The following is a 20,776-nucleotide window of genomic DNA, read 5'->3' as shown; positions in this document are numbered from 1 at the left end:
CTTTAACCATGTGTCATCACTGGTTCCAGGACATCATACGTCTTCACAATGACTTTGCTCTAAAGATTCTCGAATTCGATACAGATGCATGAATTTGGCTAAAGGGGCCATTTTTCTGTCCTTGCCCTGGTCCTCGTTTTCTCAAAGTCCGTCCCTGGTAACTAGGCCTAACTCTACTTTATGTATATATATATATATATATATATATATAAATACTTAGTGAGTGATTTACTTTGAAGTAGAATCACATCAATACTCAAATGGAACTGAAATACGTCAGAGATGACCCAGCTGTCAGTATTACTTCTTCTCACCTCTGACGCCTGCTGTGACGTCATGGCGGAACCGGAGCCTAGTTGTTTACGTTGACGTGGCCCCGCCCCCCTGCTCCTCGTGCTGCCGGTGATAGAGAGCAGCGCGCGCGCTCCGCACCGACCGTCAACTAACCCGCACTAACTAGCCCGCACTAACTAACCCGCACTAACTAACCAGTCGGTCCACGGACGACTCGAGTTACACACGGGAGCTAACGGCTAGCGGCGGCCTGACGGTGAGCGGCTCCCGGGTCTGTCACGGATCGTGACCGAGTAACGGAGGGTCACCTGGTTAGCAGCTAACAGGTGAGTTAGCTTCTCGGCTAATTGTGTGTGCGTGTTAAAGTTAGCTCGGATGATAAAGATCCTCGAGTTGATCGTGTGACAGGTGCGTGTGCGTGTGTGCGTGTGTGCGTGTGTGTGTGTGTGCGCGTGTGTGTGTGTGTGTGTGTGTGTGTGTGTGTGTGTGTGTGTGTGTGAGAGAGAGTGTGTAACGAGCTCTCCCATAGCAACGGTTGCTAAGCTGTCTATTCGCGTCTCAGCTCATTAATTAGGCTCCTGTGTGTGTCTGTGTGTGTCTGTGTGTGTCTGTTTGTGTCTGTTTGTGTGTGTGTGTAATTACATATATGTATGTGTGTTCGTGTGTGTAATTATATATGTGTGTGTGTGTGTGTGTATGTGTGTCTGTGTGTGTGTGTCTGTGTGTGTAATTACATATATGTATGTGTGTTCGTGTGTGTAATTATATATGTGTGTGCGTGTTGTGTGTCATATATGTTTGTGTCTGTGTGTGTATGTGTGTGTCTGTGTGTGTAATTACATATATGTATGTGTGTTCGTGTGTGTAATTATATATGTGTGTGTGTGTTGTGTGTCATATGTGTGTGTGTCTGTGTGTAATTTTATATATATATATATTTGTGTGTACGTGTGGGTGTGTTAGTCTATGTGTGTTCATATGTGTGCATCTTTGTCTCTGTTAGTGTCTTTGTTTGTGTGTGTGTGTGTGTGTGTGTGTGTGTGTGCGTGTGTGTGTGTGTGGGCGGACAGCAGAAGCATCAGTTCATCACAGGATCAACCTCCGACCTGTGCAGAACTATTATTGTCAAATAAACGTCACCAGTGAAATGAACTGAATCTGAATCTGGATTGTGAATAATAACAATAATAATAAAAACATTAAGTCACTGAGGAACAAAATGTACCTTTGATCTTTTGTCTCCTCCTCATTGTGTGATTCAGTTCTCCAGTGTGTGGTTGTGTAGCAGGTCGAACCTGACTGACACCGTCACACTGATTTTCATGAGTCATATAATAATCATGTATCGATATATTAGCTGATCTAGAGTCAGCGGTCGGCTCTAAAACTCTGAGACCACGTTCAACATCTGGAGCAGCTGTGAAGACCTGGATCAGATCCACGTGTTCTCAGGTTGTGTCTCATTTCTGCACCGACTGACTCACTGCAACACAAACCTGTTTGTTTTCTGCCTTAAACTCTCGCTCCTCGTTTCATCAGTGTGATTGTGTGTTTGTGCGTGTGTGTGTTTGTGCGTGCGTGTGTGCGTGCACGTGCCCTGACCTGGTCGCTGCAGCTTCACAGTCACTGTCAGTTTATCTGTTTGGGTCGAAGCCAGATCGCCTGCAGGAAGCTCAGCATCCATCCAAAGCACTGCACTGTTACCCAACATGTCTGCCACACACACACACACACACACACACACACACACACACACACACACACACACACACACACACACACACACACACACACACACACACACACACACACACACACACACACACACACACACACACACACACACACACAGAGGCACACAGACCCACACACGTAACTGGGTGGCTTGCAGCCAGTGGGAGATCACTGGCTGTTTCCATTAGATTCACACAGTTGGAGAAGTCAGTTTGAAGAGACAGACAGGAAGAGACAGACAGACAGGAGGAGACAGACAGGAGGAGACAGACAGGAGGAGACAGACAGGAGGAGACAGACAGGAGGAGACAGACAGGAGGAGACAGGAGGCAGAGGTTGTCCACGGTTTCGTCAGACATCTCAAAGTCTCAACATTTCATAAAAGTCCAAATTCAGAGCTTTGAAATCATCAGGTCTCAACTGGAGTTTACCTTTTTGTGTCTCGTGGAACAGAGTATGTGTGTAACAGTCACTGTAACCGTGTTTCTGTGTGTGTATGTGTGTGTCTGTATGTGTAGCTGCAGCGACGGCACAGTGATTGTGTGTTGGACTCAGATGACCTGCATGCTTCACTGTGCCTGGACGCAGAACACGTTTCCTCTAGAGAAAGAAAATGTTCTTCAACACTGTCGCTGTGCAATTTAAATTTATGTTACAACAGAAACACAAATTGTCTTCGTTAATAACGTGACAAATATTTGATTCATTAATCAAGTCACCCTTAATGTCTCATAATCTACATCTTCAACTTATTACTCTGAAGACTACGTTTCCCATCTTCCTCTAAATGTGTTTTCAAGACAATGAGAAGGAAACATTGAAACTCTAAATGTGATTCATTCTGTGTGTTGTGTGTCTTGAATCCATGTGTGTGTGTCTTGAAGGTGGATTGGACCGAGGGGACTGTCAGTGAAGTTGTGTTATGATGGAGGAGCTTCACGACGTCCAGCTGACGGAGATCAAACCCCTCCTGACGGCACAGGTGAGGGGGGGGGGGCTCAGCCCGGGTCACGTGATGTTCTGCTCAGTTAGTAAAATCTAAATGAGTTTGGAAAAAATTATTCATGACAATTCATAATATTGTAAAAAGAGTTTGTCTGTGTCTCTTCAGAACGGGAGAAATCTCCAGGACTTTGACTGTCAGGTACGTTCAACACAAACACACAAAAACCTTCATGTTCAAGCCTCACACATTAGATTTGTTTCATATCAACGTGTTTGTGTTAAAACAGACACACAATCTGTGATTCAACATGTGTCACATTATGATATTAATGATATAACAGTGTGTTGATGTGTTCACATCATGGAGGGGTCTGTGATTGTCCAACATGTTCCCGGCCCTGACTATTAACTGACATGTAGTGATTCAGACTTAACGAAGGTGACGATGGATAAATTCATCAGAGCAACACAAAGCAGCAGCAGCCTCACAATCAGAGGCTTGTGTGTGACGTGTCCAAACATCAGGCTGAAGTTAGATCCATAATCACACAGTTATTGATCAGCAGGACTCACTGGAGCAGCTCAGTTCACATCAATGATTCTGACCAAAGATATTTCAAATCACAGAGTCGGAGCTCGACCTCTCACAATGATTTAAAACAATGATTTAAAACAATGATTTAAAACAATGATTTAAAACAATGATTTAAAAAGTGAGGGCGACCTGAGAGGTGTTAAAGAAGCCACATCTTTAAAACAGACATGTTGACGTCTCCTTTCAGGATGAATAATATAAACTACACATATCGTGATGAATATGTGATGAATATGTGTGATAAAGAAGACTTCATCACGATGAGGAGGAGGAGGAGGAGGAGGGGGAGGGGGAGGAGGAAGGAGGAGGAGGAGGAGGAGGAGGAGGAGGAGGAGGCGGAGGCGGCAAGGCCAGATTAAGATTTGAAGTGAAGACAGGATGAAACCAGTGAGGGATGAAAGAAGTGGTTGGCTGTTAAGACCTTTAAGACCTTACAGCTCTCAGCCAATGACAACAGAGATTATTCCTCTTGATCCAATCACACCGCCCCCACTTTCTCTTTCTTCTCTCACTTCGCAGAAAGCTAAAGGACAAAAAGTCTCTTGTCTCTGTTTCTCTATTTCCTCTCATCTTGGGAAACCTTGTGGCTTTGAGACTCCTCCTCTGCCCTCCTCCTCTCCTCTGTCAGGATGTCTGACTCTCTGGATCTGCATCAGATCTCCTGTTCTTTAGGAGTCGGGGTGGTGAGTTCGTAAGTTAGCGTTTCATTGGCTGCTAGCCTCTAGGCGTCGGCCCGTTAGCCGGATAGCGTCCTAGCTCGTTCACCTGCTGTAGCCACACACTCCCTGTTAGCACTTAAATTAATTAAACTTAAATCAACTGAAATGATGATAATGTTTTAAACTTTCATTCAAACAACATCAGTAAAAGGAGATGGTGGTTTTTCAGCTGCTCTGAGGTCTCACAGATCATGTGATAGCGTAGGCTCACAGCTAGGGGGTGCTCATGAAGGTGTTGAGGAACCATTAATAGGATCTGTCGGTTGTTTCCTTGGTCAGTTGATCGAGGAGATTAGGAGATACCTCCTCAGCCTTTAGATTCATGAGCCATTCCTTCTTCTGCCAGACGAGAACCAACAAGCTGCTGTTTCACATGAAATCATATAGTTACACACAAACCAGCTGAAACACCAGCTACTTCATTTTCAACAGAGACATAGGCATCCTGCTCACTCTCATCAAAGCTAAAGAAATCATCCTCTTTGGTAGATGGCCGGCGCTGTGTTGTTGGGGTTTCCCCTGGGTGCTCATCCTGCTCTGGGACATATTTTCTGCATTCTGCTACTAGACTTGCTTTTACCAGGTCCTTCCTCTCCTGGTCACGCAGCCAACGTAACTTGAACTTGGGTAGAGTTGCAGCAGCCAGTAGAGCATCATTATCCTCAAGAACACGTGCAAATCTTGTTTTGATTGCCTGAAATACATGACACAAAAGACATAACAAGAGTATCAAAACAAGTCTTAAAAACAAGTGTTTTTTACAATATGCATATTTGGCATATAGCATAAATCTGACTACAGAGCAGTCACTATTACATTGACCTGCACTTATAAATACGTCACATTATCTAGACACAAATAAATGCAACTGAGCCATTGATTGGATAAATATAAATGCAAAATAAAATAGCAGCTCTTACCTGAACAATTGCCTCTGGTAGGCCATCAAGGATTGCAAGATGTTTTTTTAATTCCAGAGTCCTAGACATCAATGTCTCCAGAGTCGGCAAGAGTAAAAACAATTGTCCTCTCCTTGCAGAATGTCAAGAGCCAGAGTGAGTGGCTTCATCACAACACAATACTCTTTAAGGACCTGATGTTCCCTTTCACTGATGCATTTCATCTGAAGTTGGGAGGATATTGAATTCAATTCGGCCACAGGTATATCAGAAATTCGAGCTACCGCATCATAGAACGAATTCCACCTGGTGGTGCAAGGTACAAGCAGCTTCTTAGCAATAACATCGTTGACAATCTCCGAAGCCACCGTTGACCGACTTGCCTTGTTCCACAGCCCTGCGCATTTTGTGATAGCATTTCTGAAGATAGATTTCGTTTCCATCTTTGACATTAGCCACTTATCGACATCAGTGCATGAGATGAGGTTCAATGTGTGCGATGCGCATCTGTGATGCGGGGGGGTAAAACCACGTCATTGACATCGACAACATTATCTAGCACATCCCCAATGTTTGTAAAAGTGGCCTCATCCTCCTCCAAATGATCTTCAGTGTCTGACTCAGGTGGCTGGTACATTTGAAACGCCTTGACAAAATTAGAGCCATTGTCAGTAGCCGTTGCTGTCACTTTGAAAGATAGGCCATAGGATGAGTGGATGTTGTCTATTTCGGTTGCAATAATGTCATACGTATGTCGGCCCTTGAATCTCTGGCATGCCAGGGCTGATTTCCCACGTAGCATGTTGTTCGGATTAATCCAGTGTGCAGTTACTAGTGATGTGTCGGTCGTGAACGATTCGTTCGTTTTGAACGAATCGTTACAAGGACTCGGGAGTAACGAGTCCTCTCAAAGAGAGATTCGTTCATTTTCTCGTGGCCGCGCATCGGGACTGTTGCATAGGCTGATGCAGGTCACGTGAAAAAGGATCCAAAGACTCGTATCCGGCAGATGAACGAATCACTGATCTGAAGACTCTGTTGGCAGAAGAACGAAACACTGATCTGAAGACACGGTCGGGAGGTGAACGATTCGTTCATCTGCCGGGTACGAGTCTTTGGATCCTTTTCTACGTGACCTCCATAGGCTCAGAAGAGGAAACAGTTTCCTCATTCCCTATCGCGGGACCGCTGTTAAAAAGCAGCCATGACTGACAGCTTTTGTGTGGCAGATCATATATTTTTTAAGAAAACCTCTATTAAATACAGTAAAACATGACAGTTTGTATGGTTTTAAATTGTCATTTATTGTCACACTGGCATTTAATTATCACGTGAAATAATTACACTGCACTAAACTGTAAGTGTAAATGTCAAGTGAAAATAACAAAACCAGTCATTATGACTTGTGAATAGGGCTGAACGATTAAGATTTAATATGCGATTCTTTTATTTTATCCTCTCTTTCCCCCCCCCAAAAAAATAATGAATGATTTAAATATGACCAACACAATATTAGATACTGTACAATATTCTTTCCCACATTTTTATTTGAATGCGGCGTTGTTATAGTCAGTGGATCAGCAGCAGATTAAGCTCTGTGTCCGCGGATGCGGCGGGCCAGCTGGATGTGCTGGCAGCGTGCGGATCAGCAGCTCCATAGATTCCCGTTCATGTCGGGTGGACGTGCAGCGGTATGGAGGCGCCGGGCGATTTCCCCGTGCGCCGCTCGCACCGCGGTCACCGGCGAGATGAGCTCGCTCTGTGTGGCCGACACGTCGGCCGAAGACTCTCTGGGCAGATGAACCCGATCATTGATCCAAACACACGGTCGGGAGTTGAGCACCCCCCCCCCCCCCCTTGAAACGAACGAATGACTCAAAAAGAGATTCGTTCATTTTACTGAACGAGATTCAAAGAACCGACACGGTAAAAAGATCCGAACTTCCCATCACTAGCAGTTACACCTAGGAAGCTTTTATTGTAAGCAGTCCAGATGTCTGCTGTGGTAGAGACATGTTGTAAATCCTCAAATGTTTTTTTTAGCTCGACCTGCATTTTCTCATATTCTCTGTCTAAATAGCTGGAAAACGTCTTCCTGCACATTTGCCTGGACCCTGAGCCTCCATTTATCACTGGAATTTTGCTTATTAGTTGCCTGAAGGCAACTGACTCGACAGTTGACAGAGGATGCATGTCATCGACAACATACCTAGAAATTAATTTATTCAGCTCTGCCTGGCTTATCGGCTGCACTGCAGTCCGTGTAAAGTCTAGCCTTGGTTGTTTGCATGCAGTGGCGCCTTCAGCATCCGTCGGGCTGGGGTCTTTAGCTACTAGCTTTGTCGAAGCGTGTTGTTTCAACAGGTGCTTCATAAGATTTGAATTGCTATTCTTAGATGTGGATAGCTTATTTCCACCTGCACATAATTTACAACTCACCTTTTTGTCTTTAATCTCGACGAGCGAAAAGTAATGTCCATACTTCCATGAGAGAAAGCTAATTCTATCCGCACCGGCCATGATGTGGTTTAATGCTCATTGATTGATTCGAGCTCTCACGGAGCGGACAGATTTAATAGACACACCTAATCTCTCGCTTCCGCTCCGACCGTGAGACAGAAACACCTGAGACAGAAACACCTGAGACATAAACACCTGCCGTACAGCTGCGTCTTCATGACGGTAACAGCAGGAAACGACAGGACGTCAGCTGTACGGTTTTCCTACCTTACAGACGGTTTATCCTCGTTTAACGCCCCTCGCCGAGCGGAATGAGGTACGAAGCTGGTTTAAGTCCCTTTGCTACATGTACCGCGGAACGGGAGTCGCTGTCACGTTAACCTGTCAAACTTGCCTACCGCGGTTCTTTGTTTGTTTAGCTGATTTTAAGGTGTTTTAACGGTTGTATTTGTATTTTTGTAAATGTTTGTTTACTTGTTGTCTTCTAGTTTTACGGTGTTTTCTACGGCGCTTCGATGTGATGTTTAAATAAAGAGCCGTGACTCATCGCCAGTCACGGCAAGTGTTCATTTTTCACAAAAGAAAGTAACGCGAGTAACGAACTCATTTAAATTTCAGTAATTGTAACTGCGTTACTTGATTTAAAAAATACTTCGTTACATGCTCGTTACCGCTAAAAGTAGTGGAATTACAGTAACGCGTTACTTGGTACCGCGTTACTCCGTAAACACTGGTGCTACCCATCAGGGTCCCACATCTCACTAATGTGGGAGTATGTGAGCCGTCCACAGATGGCTTGAGGATTCACTGTCTCTTCTACATGTATGTTTAAAATAAAAACATGAATCTGTGAATTAATTTAATAGCTCAGTGTTGTATGCAAAATGTATGTTTATAAATGGCAGTGGCATGGCCACCCTGTACCTTGCACATGTTTTAATTAAAACATGAACATATGAACCTGTGTAATATTTGAATAGTTTAGTATTGAATGCACAAGAGCAGGATAGCTATGTTTATATATGGCACTAGGCCCAGTTTAATATAAAACACAATTTTATAGAATATATATAATATGGGGGTCCCTGCTCCATCTCTCCACCAGTTTGGGGTCCTTAGCCTGAAAAACGTTGAAGACCCCTGCTTTAGATGATCCTCGTTTAGACATCAGAAGCTGTGGGACAAGATTCATGTCTTTACTGTTTCCAGTCTGAGGAAAATGTTCCAGTTTCATCTTCACTCTCCTTCTTTCAAGCTGTTTTCAGACCTGAGCTGGAGCCCGGACGTTTCCCTGAAATGTTCCAGAGGAGATGAATCTGGATCTTCTCCTGCAGCCTCCTAGTAAAACATCTGTCTCATGTCAGAGTCCGAGTGTAAACAAGCAAACAGTTGTTCAGTTCTGAGAAACGAGGCAGATCTTCAGTGTCTCAGTCTCTGTTTGTGATTCACGTTGACACGCTGGCTGTAGTTTCTCTGATGTTTTCTGTTTCGTTTAAATACAGTTTTTAATAACCGACCTCTGCTGGCAAAAATGTATCGTTTGCTCTGCTCGTAAAAATAAAAAATAAAGCAAACAGCTCCTCAGCTCTTGCCTCCGCTGGCAAGCATCATGTCAGACAGGTCAAGGTCCTCCAAGAGGCGGTGGAAGCAGCTGGAGATGCTTGAAGATGAAACTCGTCTCATCCCCCTCAAAGGCTTCTTCTGACTTATGCTCAAATTCTTCTCTTCGCCCACTTCCACGGTTTGAGGAATTGTAGAAGGAGATGTAGAAATCTTTTCCAGCCTTTTTTCTTCTTTTTTGTCTCAGGTTTTACCTCAACTGAGACCTCTGGTTCCTCTCCTGAGTCAGATTCCTCATCCAAGACCTCTGATTCCTCATCCGAGACCTCTGAATCCTCATCCGAGACCTCTGAATCCTCATCTGAATCCTCTGGTTCCTCATCTGAGACCTCTTGTTCCTCATCCGAGACCCCTGATTCCTCATCAGAGACCTCTGATTCCTCTCCTGAATCTTCTGGTTCCTCATCCGAGACCTCTGAATCCTCTTCTGAATCCTCTGGTTCCTCATCTGAGACCTCTTGTTCCTCATCTGAGACCTCTGATTCCACATCAGAGACCTCTGATTCCTCATCCGAGACCTCTGAATCCTCTTCTGAATCCTCTGGTTCCTCATCTGAGACCTCTTGTTCCTCATCTGAGACCTCTTGTTCCTCATCCGAGACCTCTGATTCCTCATCAGAGACCTCTGAATCCTCTGGTTCCTCATCTGAGACCTCTTGTTCCTCATCCGAGACCTCTGATTCCTCTCCTGAATCTTCTGATTCCTCATCCGAGATCTCTGAATCCTCTCCTGAATCCTCTGGTTCCTCATCAGAGACCTCTGATTCCTCTCCTAACACATCAGGTTTAAAGTACAATGATTCAGAGTCATCAACCGACGAATCAGTGCTCTCTGAGTCCATCTCATGATCTGAGACCTTTTCCTGGTCAAAGTCCAGTGGGTGGGTCTTGGCGGGCGGAGAAGGAAAGGAGGCTGATTGCTTCAGCTGTTTGTTGCGATCCTCTAACTCTGTGATCTTTTTGTTGAGACACAGAATTGTTTGATTCTTCTCATCAATAATGGTCCTCTGTTGAGACACTACAAGCTGTAAAATCTCTGCCTTCTCTTTAAATTGGGATTTCTCCAACATCTCTTCAATGTAGGGAAGATATTTGTAGCCGATGGTAATCGGTTTAAGTATTATCTGCAGCATCTCCTTCTCTGCTTTTTCTACTTCGTATTTTGCCTCCATACGCTGAAGGTCCTGCTGAAGCTTTTTAATATGAGGTGATATCTCTACACCAAGGAAGTTCTTACTCCTAATGATGGAAATCTCACCTCTGCTTTGGAGCAGATGGTCCTGGTAGGTTCTTGGTAGCCTGTTCCATGTTGTCATTTTGCTTGAGAATAGAAGTTCTTATTCTTGTTTGTAATGGTTAGCAAGTGAATGAAGTGCAGAACCGTCACATGGAGTAGACATGTTGATTTCCTGATCATAGGAGAGTGCACTCCAAATAAAGGATTCCAAAGATCATAGGAGTCTGCAGTGATCTCTCTCTCTCTCTAACACTCTATCATAGAAGTTGCTTTGAACTTTTCAATCATTTTCTGTCCTTTGTATTTCAATGACCAAGAAATCTCTCTCTCTCTCTCTCTCTCTCTCTCTCTCTCTCTCTCTCTCTCTCTCTAACCCTCTCTCTCTCTCTCTCTCTAGTGTTTGTTATTCAAACAGAGGGAATCTGTCACAAGTCATTTGTCAAACTGAGATAGAAGCAGGAAATAAAACAACTACAAAGTGAAACGTTTTTCATCCAATAACTAAACAGTCTTTTGCTCACAGATAGTTTCTCATTGGTTTAGTTTCACACCTGGTTTGGTTCAGAGCTTCAGACTCTTCAGTTCAGTGTGAACCTGAACATCAGGTGTGAACGGTTCCTCACAGCAGAAGAGGAGTTCTGGGTCTGGATCAAACTGAACCAGGGTTCTGTTGGTTTGCAGTGAAAACACTTTGTTGGAGAGTTTGTAATTTAGACCAATCACAGGAAGTAGATACAGATTAAACAAAAGAAGAAGAAGAAGAAGAACTACAGTGTGGTGCCTTCATGTGCACCGTGGCTGTGCATCTGGTATCGGACCCAACTGGAATCTCCTCGTGTTTCCAAGTGGACGTCTTCGTCTTCTACGTGTCCGGCTCCTCTTCTTCATCCTGAGATGTTTGTGTTCTTCAGTTTCACGTCACGTGTTAGAAACCTCGTCCACACGTCCACTCGCTCTCTGGGAAGCTTCCACACATTGTCCTGCTGGTTCCTCACATGGACTCACTCTGACATGTTACACACATGTTACCAGGAGCCTGCAGGAGAAGATCCAGAACATGTCCAGAGACACTGACTCAGACATTAGTTCTCACATATAGAACATGTCAGGAGCACATCAGGAACACGTCAGGAACATGTCAGGAACATGTCAGGAACACGTCAGGAACATGTCAGGAACACGTCAGGAACATGTCAGGAACACGTCAGGAACACATCAGCAACATGTGAGGAACACGTCAGGAACATGTGAGGAACACGTCAGGAGCATGTGAGGAACACGTCAGGAGCACATCATGAACATGTGAGGAACACATCATGAACATGTGAGGAACACGTCAGGAACATGTGAGGAACATGTCAGAAACATGTGAGGAACACGTCAGGAGCACATCATGAACATGTGAGGAACACATCAGGAGCATGTGAGGAACACGTCAGGAACATGTGAGGAACACGTCAGGAACATGTGAGGAAAACGTCAGGAGCACATCAGGAACATGTGAGGAACACGTCAGGAGCATGTGAGGAACACGCCAGGAACATGTGAGGAACACATTAGGAACATGTGAGGAGCATGTCAGGAACATGTGAGGAACATGTCAGGAACATGTGAGGAACACGTCAGGAACATGTCAGGAACATTGTTAAGACTTGAGTGCAGGTGTGTAAACAGCCATAATGGGATTTATCAGTCTTTTCCGCACGTTGTTCTGGTTTATGTTCAAGTGTTTCAAAGAGAAACACGAGATGAACGAGCTGTGGTCTGGTGTTAAATGAAAGGATTGGAGGAGGTCACTGGTTTCTCTATGAAGCGAGTGTCAGACCTTCATGTGGGGCGCTGGGACAGGAGGAGGTTCAGCTCTTGCTTGTTGTTCAGGAGCACGATGTGGAGACGGCCCACGGCGTGCTGCACGTGACCATGAGGGGCGTGGCTAAGGGCAACCGACCCACAATCCTCACCTACCATGACATCGGACTGAACCGTGAGTACACACACACACACACACACACACACACACACATTAACAGATAATATACAGGATTAAAAACATAATATCATAATATTTAATCAATATTTGTGTGTGTGTGTGTGTGTGTGTGTGTGTAGATAAGTCTTGTTTCAACAGCCTGTTTAACTACGAGGACATGCTGGAAGTGACTCAGCATTTCTCAGTTCTGCATGTCGATGCTCCAGGTCAGCAGGAGAACGCTCCCATATTCCCTACCGGGTAACAGACACACACACACACACACACACACACACATACACACACACACACACATACAAACAGAGCAAAATAGAGACAGTGTGTGTGTGTATGTGTGTTTATTGCAGGTACCAGTACCCCACCATGGACGAGCTGGCTGAGATGCTACCATCTGTCCTCACACAGCTTCAGTAGGTCTTGCAGTGAAATGCATGTTGGGTGTTTCAGTAGGAACTTCCAGGAGGACGTTTGGTTAATTCCTCTGGATTTCATGTGTTGTCTTCAGGGTGAAGAGTGTGATCGGTATCGGGGTCGGAGCTGGAGCTTACGTACTCGCCAAACTGGCTGTGAGTAAATTCTCTCTTCTGATTTACTAACAAACAAGTGACTCTGTGGTGAAGCGGGTGTGACAGGGCAGACTGGGGCTGGAGGGTTGTTGGTTTGAATCCTGGAGGAGCTGGAAAGCACCACTTCCTCCTTCTCATCCTAAACTAGCCATTGTTAATCACAACATCATTATTATTATTGCTGTTGTGTTTCAGCTGAATGAGCCAAGTCTGGTGGAGAGTTTAGTTCTGATCGACATTGACCCCTGTGCCAAAGGCTGGATGGACTGGGCTGCCTCTAAGGTACAAACACACACACACACACACACACACAAACACAAACACACAACCAATCATAAGGTCTCCGCCCGTGTTTATATCATCAAGTTATTAATTGAAACCAAACTGATCTGAAACCCTTGAGCAAACCTCAGTGAGATGAGAACGACCTGAAATGACAGAAACATCTTCACAAACATTTATTTTTGATTTACCACCTGCTGCATGGAGGAGGAGGGGGGGGGGGGGTTAATGGGGCCGTCATGTCGTCCATCTTTATTTGTTTACTCTGCTCAGTAACTTTCACTTCAGACTCTCTCACGACTGAAGTATATTGAAATGTAATGTTTTGTTTCAGCTGAGCGGCTGGACCAGCAACCTGGTGGACCTCATCATGGGACACCACTTCAGCACCGTGAGGACAAACAGACACACACTGTCACAGGTTCCATCAGGATCCAGTCACTGACCAGTCTCCTGTGTTTGTAGGAAGAGTTAACGGAGAATAAGGAGATCATCCAGACATACAGACTGCACATCTCTCAGGATATACCACAGGGCAACCTGGTCATGTTCTACAGCAGCTACGACAGGTACCACTCCACAGACAGGGGGCGCACTTTGACTGAAATGTGAAAGATGTGACAGTGTGAAGGGTCTCTGGTAGAGAATCACCCGAGTTCACAGAGTGTCAGTTCTGCAGCAGCTGAAGTTAACCCCCTTTACTTCCTGTGATGTCATTTCCTGGAGAATCTTCAAATTCAGTCTGTGTGTCTGTGTGTGGGCCTGTGTGTGTGTGTCTGTGTGTGTGTGTGTCTGTGTGTTGTAGTCGTACTGAGTTGCAGATGGAGCGGCCGGTCGTGGGTCTGAATGAAAACACAGTCACCACACTCAGGTATCACTTTTTAATTCACTTTGTCTAATTTGTGACCACACAATGAATTGTGTTACTCAGCCTGTGTGTGTGTGTGTGTGTGTGTGTCAGGTGTCCTGCTCTGCTGGTGGTTGGAGACACGTCTCCTGCTGTTGATGCCGTGGTGAGTGTCTGCACTGTTTCCATGACAACAGCCAGTATGTGATGTACCAGTGATGTAACTTGTGTGTCTGTGTGTGTGTGTGCGTTTGTGTGTTTTGCAGGTGGAGTGTAACTCCCGACTGAACCCGACGAAGACCACCCTGCTCAAGGTACCTGTCTGTTTGTCTCATCACAATAAATAAAGATGACGACTTGTCGGCTCCCTAAAGAGAAGCCTTGTGTCTTGGTCGCCCCCTGGTGGCTGGCTGCAGTACAGGTCATAAACCTGATTAAAATGGAAAAAGGTTGAATTCCTTCTGAGTTAACTCACCTGTTGATGAATCTGTGAGTGACGCCTGGTTTAACATGAGTTTGGACTCGACTTTAAACTGGGAGTTGAGCTCTGAAGGTGTTTTCATCAGAGGTGTGTGATCTCACATGTTGCTCTGTGTGCCTCCGGTCAGATGGCGGACTGTGGAGGACTTCCTCAGGTGGTGCAGGTGAGTGGGAGTGATGGTTCTGAACATGTGTTAGAACCACACGGGCCTCGTGTCTGGAGCCTTGACCTGTTTCTCTTTCTGTTCAGCCTGGGAAACTAGCAGAGGCCTTCAAGTATTTTGTGCAGGGGATGGGCTACAGTGAGTATTGGCACTTTAACACAAACAGTAACACACACCGACACATACACAAAGAAAAACGAACTATAACACGTGATGTTGTTTTTATCCGACATGTTGGTCTTTGTCTCTGTGTTTCTGTCGACATGATTCTGTTTTATACAAACTGCTCAGTGAACAGCTGTGTGTGTTTTGTGTGTGTGTGTGTGTGTTTGTGTTCTGCTTTTAAAACTACAGTTGTTCCTAAACCTGTCCTCCTTCTTCTTCTTCTTCTTCTTCTTCTTCTTCTTCTTCTTCTTCTTCTTCTTCTTCTTCTTCTTCTTCTTCTCATCTCTCACTCTTTGTCTCCTTCAGTCCCTCATGTTGTATTAAACCACCTGAGCAACCAATCAGGTATCAGGATTTCAACCACAATCCAAAACCCTGCACTCCCCTGAGCTCTGTCCATTTCCATCCTTGTTTCTAGTTCCTGTTAGTTTCCTGTCTGTCTGTCTGTCTGTCTGTCTGTCTGTCTGTCTGACTGTCTGTCTGTCTGTCTGTCTGTCTGTCTGTCTGTCTGACTGTCTGTCTCCATTCACACTGCTGACTCAGATAATGAGTGAATTATCATTTTTGGGTGAACTATAATTTAAATAACTGACTATTTCAGATATTTTTCAAACTAAAACCTCAGTTTCCTTCCTGCTCTTCATCTTTATGACAGTAAATTCAATATGTTTGGATTCTGGTCAGTTGCTCTAAATAAGAGGCACAATAAATGAATTTTCTTCTTCTTGTCTTAAACCTCCATTTTCCTCAGAACGTTAAAATAAAGGAATGGAAGGTCACTTGACTGTAGACCAGCTCCCCCTAGTGGCTCCTGGTCAGACCACAACCTGATGTTGAGAAATCTGGGGCTGAACAAACTTTGATTTTCTTTTTCATGAGGAAATCAGAGGTGTTGTTTGTTCTGCATCTCCCTCTAGTGGAGAGAACAGGTCAATACTGTTTATATAGAATTTAAATACATGACCATTTACAACATGATAACAACCAACTCACTTCTGATCCAGTTACTGACGTGTCTGTCGTTCACACTGAAACAAGAACGTTTTGATCTTCAGTGTGAACGGAGCCTCAGACTCATCGGGTTCAGATCTGAATCCAGCTGCTCGGCTGCAGTGAGGACGATTCAGATCACACACACACACACACACACACACACACACACACACACGCCTGAATGCTGCTGACATCATGTCTCTGCCCCCCCCCCCCCCAGTGCCCACAGCTGGTATGACCCGGCTGGTCCGCTCCAGGACTCACTCGGCCTCCAGCGTCGGCTCCTCAGATGGAGTCCGGAGCCGCCCGGCCACCAGCGCCCCCCCAGAGGGAGTCACCTCCTCCAGCTCCGAGCTCACGGTGCCGCACACCATCGAGATGACGTCGTAGGACGGTTCTCTCCGTCTTTACTCCTCCGTGCTTCTTCTCCTCCTGTTCCCTGAACTCAACAGTTCGGCTGTTTTAGTTGTAAACGTTCCTTCTAAAAAGAAAACGCTCAAAAAGGTCAAACCTGCTTCATAGTGGAGACGACGGCAGCAGCCATGTTGACTCTGGTGTCATGTCGTTGTTAGATGTGGCTGCCGTGTTGATTCTGTAGATGTAACCGTACATGGAGTTCTGCCGGCTCTCATTTATATTCAGTTGTGTTGTATTTCTTAAAGTGGTTTCCTCAGGTCAGATGTTCACTTTAACTCTTTCCTTCCTCTAGTTTGGTTTCATTCTTACGATTGTGTTATTCAGTGATGAGTGAAGTTCGCGGTGCCGTTAGTGAAGCTCGTCTCTTCAGTGACTCAGAGCGTCGGCTCTTCTCGAGGCAGGTGGGACTCTTCCTGTTACAGTGGTTCTGACGTCAGACTGAATGAAACTCATTTAAAGCGTTTGCTGTTCTGCTGCTGTTTCCGTCATGGTGACCTCTGACCTCTCTATTATACATTCTCTTTATTATTGGCTGCAGCTCCTGCTCGTCGTTGACTTGTGGCATGACAACTGTTCAGTGGTGTTGTTCAGCCGGGGCAGAGGGGGGTTCTACATTGTGCTGTTTCTCTGGACTGAGCAGGTTCAGCTGCAGCAGTCGTTTGGCTTCAGGGACGTTTTGTGATGATTTGCACTTTGAAGGAGTCTCGACTTGAGAAGGTTCAGGTTTGTTAGGAATCACACGTGTGAACAAAACGACGACAGGTTTGAAGTCGACCCACAAACCGTCTCCTGCAGATGAGAGGAAGTGTTTTACTCTATATATTCTCACCGTTTGTTACTGTTCAATATTTAATACAAATATTTCTTTATCGATTTGAACACCAGTAGCTGTTGTTAAACTGAGGTTTGTACTTAATAGATGTTTCATGTAAACAAGCTTTGTACTGACAAATAAAGTTTGTTATCAATAAAGACAGAACAAGTTTTCAGATCTGTTGTCTACATTTTTATTTATTTAAAGTCTTAAATGCGTCAAAGTTTATTTTGTCAAACCAATTTCTTTCATATAAAATAAAACATGCAGATTTATTGAACCTTTAATACTTAACATCTCCAAACAAAACAAACATGTCGGCTCTAAGGAAAAAAGGATTTATTGTTATTTTACATGGTTCTGCCTCCACAGAGAAAGTAGTGATGAGATGAAGATCAACAGTGTGAAGCTGAAAGAGTCTGAGGAGGAACGGAGACGAGAGGGCGCACAGGAAGAGTCCATCACTGAGGGAGTGTGTGTGTGTGTGGGGGGGGGGGGGGGGGCTCAGCTGGCGGGGGGTGTCATCGTCTTGCTGCACAGTCGCCCGAGGAGTCCGGCCATCTGCAGCAGAGAGTTCACTCCTTCAGCCACTCGCATGTGAGTGTAGCCGATCTCCTGCAGGAAGCAAACAGAACAACATGAGACGCTCGGAGGCTGAAGACACGTCCACATCAGATTTAACTGTCCACACGACTCTGGAGTTCTCAAACTGAATCAGAGACTTGTTCAAACTGATCTCGATTCAGTTTGAAAACTCTGGGTTTGTGTTTTATACTGGACGAACAGAAACGGAGACGATGCAGACATTCTCTTCCTGATTGGTTCTCATCAGTCACATGACTCGACTACCAGCGGGGAACACAAAGCATCGCTAACACTTCCTGTCAGTGGCACTTCCTGTCTCGAGGTTACAGCTCAAACTCTTGGACAGAGATCGACTGCTGACGGGTCGGGGGCGGAGCCTCACCTTGATAAACTCCAGTTTCAGGTACTCGGCCATTTGGAAGGTCTTGCAGACCCTGAAGATGTTTCCGATGATGTCCTCTGGGGAGTAGCCCAGCGCCCACAGCTGCTCCACCACCTTGTAGGCCTCGTCGATCTGCCCCTCCACACAGTGTCCCAGCATGCTCTTCACCAGCAGAGGGTGGGGCTCATCACACACCTTGAACACGTTCTCGCTGTTTATGTAGCCAAAGCCGGAGTTGGTCGACTGCAGGTTGTTCAACGCCTGAGAACAATAACAACAACAACAACAACAACAGGAGGGTGAGTAGGATAAAACGACCACGTGCCTCCGAGCCAAGCTTCCCACTCGGGACTCCTGCTCTCACCTGTCTCATGTCTCCCTGGGCGGTGAAGATGACGGCCTCCAGCCCGTCGTCAGACACCGACAGACGCTCCTTCTCCACCACCTCCTGCAGGCGGGCGAGGATCTGCCCGTCCGTCAGCTTGGAGTAACGCAGCACCGCACAGCGGGACTGGATCGGCTCGATGATCTTATCTGAGGCGTTACAGGCCAGAGCGAAGCGAGTGGTCTTGGAATAGATCTCCATGATCCTCCTGAGGGCCTGCTGAGCCCCGTCAGTCATGCTGCAGGGAGGGGGGGGGGGGGGGGGGGGGGCATTAGGGTTCAACGACCAATCAAACTTTAAACATCTAAGAACCATCAGCAGGTTTCTTCCTTGAATTTCATCAGAAGAAGAAGAAGTCAAACATTTTAATCTTGTTTATAGTTGTTTCATTGGAAATAGACAGACAGACAGACAGACAGACAGACAGACAGACAGACAGACAGACAGACAGACAGACAGACAGACAGACAGACAGACAGACAGACAGACAGACGGACAGACAGGTGGATGGATGGACAGACAGACACTGATCAGACGACGGTACAGTTTTCTTTAAAAAACGATTCCACCGTTCCTCCTCCTCGTTAGTGAGAGAAACATGGTGGCAAGTTGATGAACGGTTAAATTAGTCGCAGTTAAACTTCATTTTCTCTCTTAACGTTATTTTTCAAAGACCCCGATCTGGTTCAAGTCCACAGCAGGAAGTGATGGACTCACCTGTCGGCCTCGTCCAGGATGATGACCTTGTGTCGACCTTTGGGCAGTGTGACCTTCTGCTGAGCGAACATCTTGATTTTATTCCTCACCACGTCGATTCCACTGGAGACACAAGGTCACAGAGAGAACAGGGAACGTCTCAGTTTGTTTTTGATCAGTGAACCCTGATCCTGAAGCTTCTCAGGTTCTCCTCAGTCTCACCGCTCATTGGAGGCGTTGAGCTCCAGCACCGCGTCCTTCATCGACGCTCCCAGCAGCGCTCGGGCCAGACACAAGATGCTGGTGGTCTTTCCGGTGCCGGGGGGGCCTGGACCAGGAAGAACATGAAGACGTCAAAACAACTTCTGTTTACAGATTCTGACTTTGTCACATAAAGCTTTCCCACATCTGACAGTGGGTGAATGAGTCAAATAAAAACCACGTTCTCAAGTTGTATCTTCATAAAATGTCTGATGACACTTCATGATTATTCCATATATATTTCTTACTGCTCATAGTTCTTATATCATACAATACCGGTTAATACATCTACTATTCCATATTTATGTCTTACTGTACATATCTTATTTATTTACATTCCACTTTAAAAAGGCACTTCTGGTTAGATGCTAAACTGCATTTCGTTGTATAAGTACTTGTACTGTGCAATGACAATACAGTTGAATCTGATCTAATCTAATGACAGTCACGTGTAAACATGGAGGATCTTGTTTTATGAAGTAAACAGAACTTTGTGTAATCACATAATAAAGTGATGAAACTTTCTCCAGCAGGAGAGCGTGAGTCTCTCTGAAGGTAAAGAGCAGCCCGGAGCCTCGCGGCGCTTCGGACTCGATCCTCCAGGGGGAGCTCCGCAGAGGAACCGACCTGCGATGATGATGTTGGGGACGTTCCCCTCCCGGGCGAACACCTCCAGGCGGCTCACCGTCTCCACGTTGCCCACGATCTCGCTCAGGCGCAGCGGGCGGTACTTCTCCACCCAGGGCAGCTCGTAGGCTCCGGAGCTTCTCGACGAGCCCTCCCCGGCCTCCGTGTTCTCCGTGGCCGCCTCCTGGCTCTTCTCCCCCGGCCGCGGCTCGGACTCGATCATCTCCACCTCCATGTCGCTGTCAGCCCGCGAACTGCTGCACGACGTTTCCCTCCCTGGCAACCGCGCCACAGCCACCTGACTCCTCATTGGTCGAGAGTTTATCTGCGAAGGTCCGGATTGGTCGAAAGCAACGCATTGACATCTCGCGATATTTAAAACCACCGGAAGTTGGAAGAAGTTGAAAGCCCGCCTCCGCTCACGTCTGATTGGCTGATGTTCACCGACCGGAAACAACAACATGGAGAGAAAATACAGAAATTAAAGTTCAGAGCTGAAAATAAAGAAGATGAGAAAATAAAAAAAACGTTTTTATTTAAAGTGATCTTCTGTCTTCATGAATTACTGAATCGTTGAAGTTATGAATAGATGAATAATTGAATCATTGAATAGATTAGT

The 20,776-nt window shown here is 45.6% G+C and overlaps 2 protein-coding genes across 3 annotated transcripts; one reads left to right on the top strand and one right to left on the bottom strand.

Annotated features, from left to right (window-relative positions):
* The first annotated feature begins 397 nt into the window (after window positions 1–397).
* Window positions 398–17,396, top strand: LOC128442221 (protein NDRG3). 2 transcript variants are annotated; one of them, XM_053424557.1, is made up of 15 exons: window positions 398–620; window positions 2,913–3,010; window positions 3,140–3,172; window positions 12,382–12,487; window positions 12,613–12,733; window positions 12,841–12,903; window positions 12,999–13,059; window positions 13,255–13,341; window positions 13,676–13,732; window positions 13,807–13,910; window positions 14,147–14,212; window positions 14,303–14,354; window positions 14,455–14,502; window positions 14,797–14,832; window positions 14,919–16,159. In XM_053424557.1, the coding sequence occupies exons 2-15, from the start codon at window positions 2,951–2,953 to the stop codon at window positions 15,384–15,386; spliced, it is 1,362 nt and encodes a 453-aa protein (XP_053280532.1). In that variant the 5' UTR covers window positions 398–620; window positions 2,913–2,950; the 3' UTR covers window positions 15,387–16,159. The 2 variants fall into 2 exon arrangements, with proteins under 2 accessions (XP_053280532.1, XP_053280533.1); XM_053424558.1 differs by lacking the exon at window positions 398–620 and adding an exon at window positions 16,211–17,396 and having other exon boundaries at window positions 2,833–3,010; window positions 14,919–14,970.
* Window positions 17,391–20,467, bottom strand: rfc2 (replication factor C (activator 1) 2). Its single transcript, XM_053424559.1, has 6 exons — window positions 20,158–20,467; window positions 19,492–19,597; window positions 19,291–19,392; window positions 18,553–18,811; window positions 18,189–18,449; window positions 17,391–17,836 (listed from the first exon to the last, which is right to left on the bottom strand). The coding sequence occupies exons 1-6, from the start codon at window positions 20,465–20,467 to the stop codon at window positions 17,726–17,728; spliced, it is 1,149 nt and encodes a 382-aa protein (XP_053280534.1). The 3' UTR covers window positions 17,391–17,725.
* Between the last annotated feature and the right edge of the window lie 309 nt (window positions 20,468–20,776).

This window comes from Pleuronectes platessa, chromosome 6, assembly GCF_947347685.1.
Source record: "Pleuronectes platessa chromosome 6, fPlePla1.1, whole genome shotgun sequence".
Taxonomy (NCBI): domain Eukaryota; kingdom Metazoa; phylum Chordata; class Actinopteri; order Pleuronectiformes; family Pleuronectidae; genus Pleuronectes; species Pleuronectes platessa.
The sequence above is the reverse complement of the archived record's forward strand: the minus strand, read 5'-3'. Positions and strand labels throughout refer to the sequence as shown.